Below are 3,878 nucleotides of genomic sequence, written 5' to 3'. Positions count from 1 at the left end.
AAAATTAAAACTATTTTATTAATTAAGATTTTCTTGACTTATTTTAACATATTTTATAAAGCCTAATTACTTTACTAAGTTATAATTTGGAAGTGAAGATATGTTAAAGAATAATTATATGATAATAGTATATAATACAATAATTATTAAATTATTCTTCATAGTATTTATTTTGTTAAATTGGGATTTCGGGAATTAGGAAGTTTTAATATGGCTTTGCTTGCTAAACAAGGGTTCAGAATCATTCAAAGACCTGAAGCTTTGGCAAGTAAGATTTTAAAACTCAAATACTTCCCTCACTCCTCCTTTCTTGATTCTAAGATTGGTACTAATCCATCTTATATATGGAGGAGTATTCATGCTGCAAAAAATCTGGTAGAGGAAGGGTCCTTATGGAGAGTAGGTGATGGTTTTCAGTTGCTGAGTTGATTGATCTAGACCTAAGGAGTTGGAATTCTCCATTAATTGATGATGTTCTAAGTAGTACTGAAGCAGATTTGGTTAAGAAGATTCCCTTAAGCACCTTTAATTGTCCTGATAAAATTATTTGGAGATGCTCAAACAATGGCATGTTCTATGTTAAGAGTGCATACCATTTGCACATGGAAATGGTTGGAAGGGAGAGAGGACAAATGCCAATAGAAGACTATGGATCAAGCTGTGGAAGTTGAATATCCCTAATGCAACAAAATTATTTGTCTGGAGGGCTTGTTTAGAATCTTTGCCTACCAAGGAGAATTTGTTTAAAAGGAAAATTGTGGAGTCTTCTGCCTGTCCTTTGTGTTTGATCAATACAGAAATTGTTGTTCATGTACTGTGGGAGTGCCCAGCAGCTCAGGACGTGTGGAGTGATTTTTCAAGGCAAGTTCAGAAAAGTAGCTTCTCTAATTCTGCTTTTCTGCAGTTGTTAATTCATATGGATGGTGTATTAGAGAAGGAGATGTTGGAAAGGTTCCTAATGACAGGCAAAGAAGATATGGCAGAGAAGGAACCTTTTCATTTTTGAAGAAAGTCTTCATTCATCCTAAGAAGGTAATGCAGCAGGCTCAACAATTTTTGACAGATTTCCAAGACATTCAAGTTATTCAGCAGGCCTTCAAAGATTCATCCACTAGCAGTAACTTGATTTGGATTCCTCCACCTGCAGGTGTGTATAAAGTTAATTGGGATGCTGCAATAAAGGAAGAAGCTAGTAAAGTTGGAATTGGCATTGTTATAAGGGACTTTGAAGGCAGGGTAGTTGCATCTCGAAGCTTGCAGAAATTCATGTTCACTGATGCATTCACAGCTGAGACTCAAGGAGCTTTACAAGCAGTATGCTTTGCAAAAGATATAGGATTGAGAAGGATCATTTTACAAGGGGATGCACTAAATGTTGTTAAGTCTTTAAAAACTGATTCTTCTGAGTCTCACTATTCAGGTGTTCTGTTATGGGATGCCAAGCATATTCTAAATCAGTTTGATTATTGGGATGTTGTTCATGTCAAGAGGCAGGTAAACGTGGCTGCACATGTTTTAGCTAAGTATGGGTTAAGTAGTGATGAGGATGAAGTTAGATTGGAGGATAGTCATTTATGTATTCTCCCTTTTATTTGATGGATTATATTGAATAAAGGATTCTTTGATTCAAAATATATATATAAATATAAATTATGCACCTTTTTCTAGAATGTTAGTGACAAATGGTTTTTTGTATAAATAGCAAATTACGATTTAAGATTTTGAAATTAGCACTAAGTAGTTTGATCATAAACTTAAGATTAGCACACATTAGCAAGATAGATTATTATTATTATTATTATTATTATTATAGCAAGTTCTTTGTTAGCCAATCTTTATGTAATACGCATGTCATTCATGATATTGCATGATCATGTTAATTCTCTTCATGTTTAATTCAAACTTTTATAATTATGTACGTATTATGTATGTCACGTATCTCACCTTGCATAAAATATGTAAGCTTTCAATATCTAAGATAAAATAATATCAGTTTAATAAGATGGTCATTCTAATGCATGGTACAAATGCGATTCATAGGTGAATGCGCAAGCCACATATTCAAACGTGGTCCACCATAGTATGTCATAATACCGTTAGTGGTTCCCCTTGTGGCTACAGGATGTAGGGTTAGTGTATAACCTTGCACACATCATTAAGTATATTGGTCAATAAGATAATTCAAGATAAGTCGTGCATATCATAAGTATAAGTGTGAAATGTCATGATTTAAATTTTTTCTAGCATGAACTATTTTAAGAAAACCTTATTATGTTTACATGTGATGGATTCTTACTAAATCTTTGACTCATTTTAATTTTATTTCATGTTTTTAACCACCTAAGTGAAGATAATGATGGGTATGGGTAGATGGGCCGTGTTTAGATTGAGCAGACTAATAAGATTTAGTTCCAAGCTTTTTAGTTAGGTTTTTATGTCAGACTTTTAATTAATATTATTTGAGACACGATTTATTTATTAACTCTTTTTTAAGGATTAAATATTTATTTGATTAAATTATATGACCTCTTACTTGACTTTATGTAAGAAAATACGTGACATTCTTAACCCTAAAAAATGGGGTGTTACACATGCAAAATTGCATTTTACGAGTCTTATTGAGGCTAGTCCTTGGAGATCTCTTAGTATCGCGCAACAACATAAAGCATTAATAATTTTCATAATTGAGTTTTCTTTATGAGATACTCGCAGACATAATGACTTTTCTTTTTAAAAATCTCAAGTCTTTTTTGCAAGACAAATCAAACTTAAGAATTGTAAGGTAACACGTACTGTTGATGCAATTTTCCGTCATGACCAAATATCAACAATATGGTCAAATGACTCACGGTGGCTTTGGATGGTGATTTGATGTTGGTCAAATAAACACACAATACATTTTTTAATATATTTCACGACTATGTTTTAAAGTGATTTGAAAAGTGTTATGTGGGAGTCATTAGAGAAGGATATGGGAAAGATGAAATGGTCTTATAGTAATGAAGCACCTCCAGTCAATCACTTTTACCCGCTAATTTTATAAAGAGAAATTCTATTTGTAATTTTTAAGTAGGGACGGCATATATAAATCTTTTATTAAATAAGAAAAAATATTATTTTAAGAGATATGTTTTTGTAATTTTAAAAAATTTTAAGAATGAATGATATTTTCTTATCATTCACTGATTTTACCATCGTCTATATAAATGATGTTCTTATATTCTCTAAATCTATTGATGAACACTGAAAACATCTTAAAACATTTCTTGAGATCATCAAAAAAATTTTAAGAATAAAATTATATGGGCCTGCATAACAATATATAAATAGAGACTACACGTAATATTGTTCATAAATTAAAATTGAATTCCAAGAATTTTTTTTTTATAAAAAATAAATAAATGAAAAATCCCCTAGCAGGATCAATTCAATTCAGAAATTTGAATTGGTTATCAATCGCTGGTTGGCAGGGAAGTGATAAAAGATATCATGGTGTGCGATCACCTGTCTCGACATATCTTTAAAATACAAAAAACAGCACAACATGCTTTTAGAAGATTCCAATTCCTTGTCCCTTGTGGGTACATTCAAGTGCAGTAGAATCTCTTTCCGTCCTTTTCATTCAAAGGATATTCCAATACCTACCGAGCTCTCCATTTGGTTGCCATCTGTCAACTCTATTTAAAGGATAATTTTATTACAAAGTTTTTACACCACATATTCACATAATATAAAGTAAATTTTTGTATTCATCATTTCAATTTTTAAATTTTTTTTTTCTAAAAATAATTAGTGATGATCCAACTGTGACAAAATGTGTCACATTTATATCAATAAATAGGATCGGATGAATCTATTCTCAACGATCCCGTTTTTAA

The 3,878-nt window shown here is 31.4% G+C and overlaps 1 protein-coding gene across 1 annotated transcript; it reads left to right on the top strand.

Moving 5' to 3' along the window:
* Positions 1 to 210: 210 nt before the first annotated feature.
* On the top strand, positions 211 to 1,596 carry LOC122291053. The gene is made up of 2 exons (XM_043098705.1): positions 211 to 268; positions 905 to 1,596. The coding sequence occupies exons 1-2, from the start codon at positions 211 to 213 to the stop codon at positions 1,594 to 1,596; spliced, it is 750 nt and encodes a 249-aa protein (XP_042954639.1).
* The last annotated feature ends 2,282 nt before the right edge of the window (positions 1,597 to 3,878 follow it).

The sequence above is a fragment of the Carya illinoinensis genome, chromosome 13 (genome assembly GCF_018687715.1).
Source record: "Carya illinoinensis cultivar Pawnee chromosome 13, C.illinoinensisPawnee_v1, whole genome shotgun sequence".
In the NCBI taxonomy this organism is placed as follows: domain Eukaryota; kingdom Viridiplantae; phylum Streptophyta; class Magnoliopsida; order Fagales; family Juglandaceae; genus Carya; species Carya illinoinensis.
Note: the sequence above shows the minus strand (reverse complement) of the source record. Positions and strands in the feature narration are given on the sequence as shown.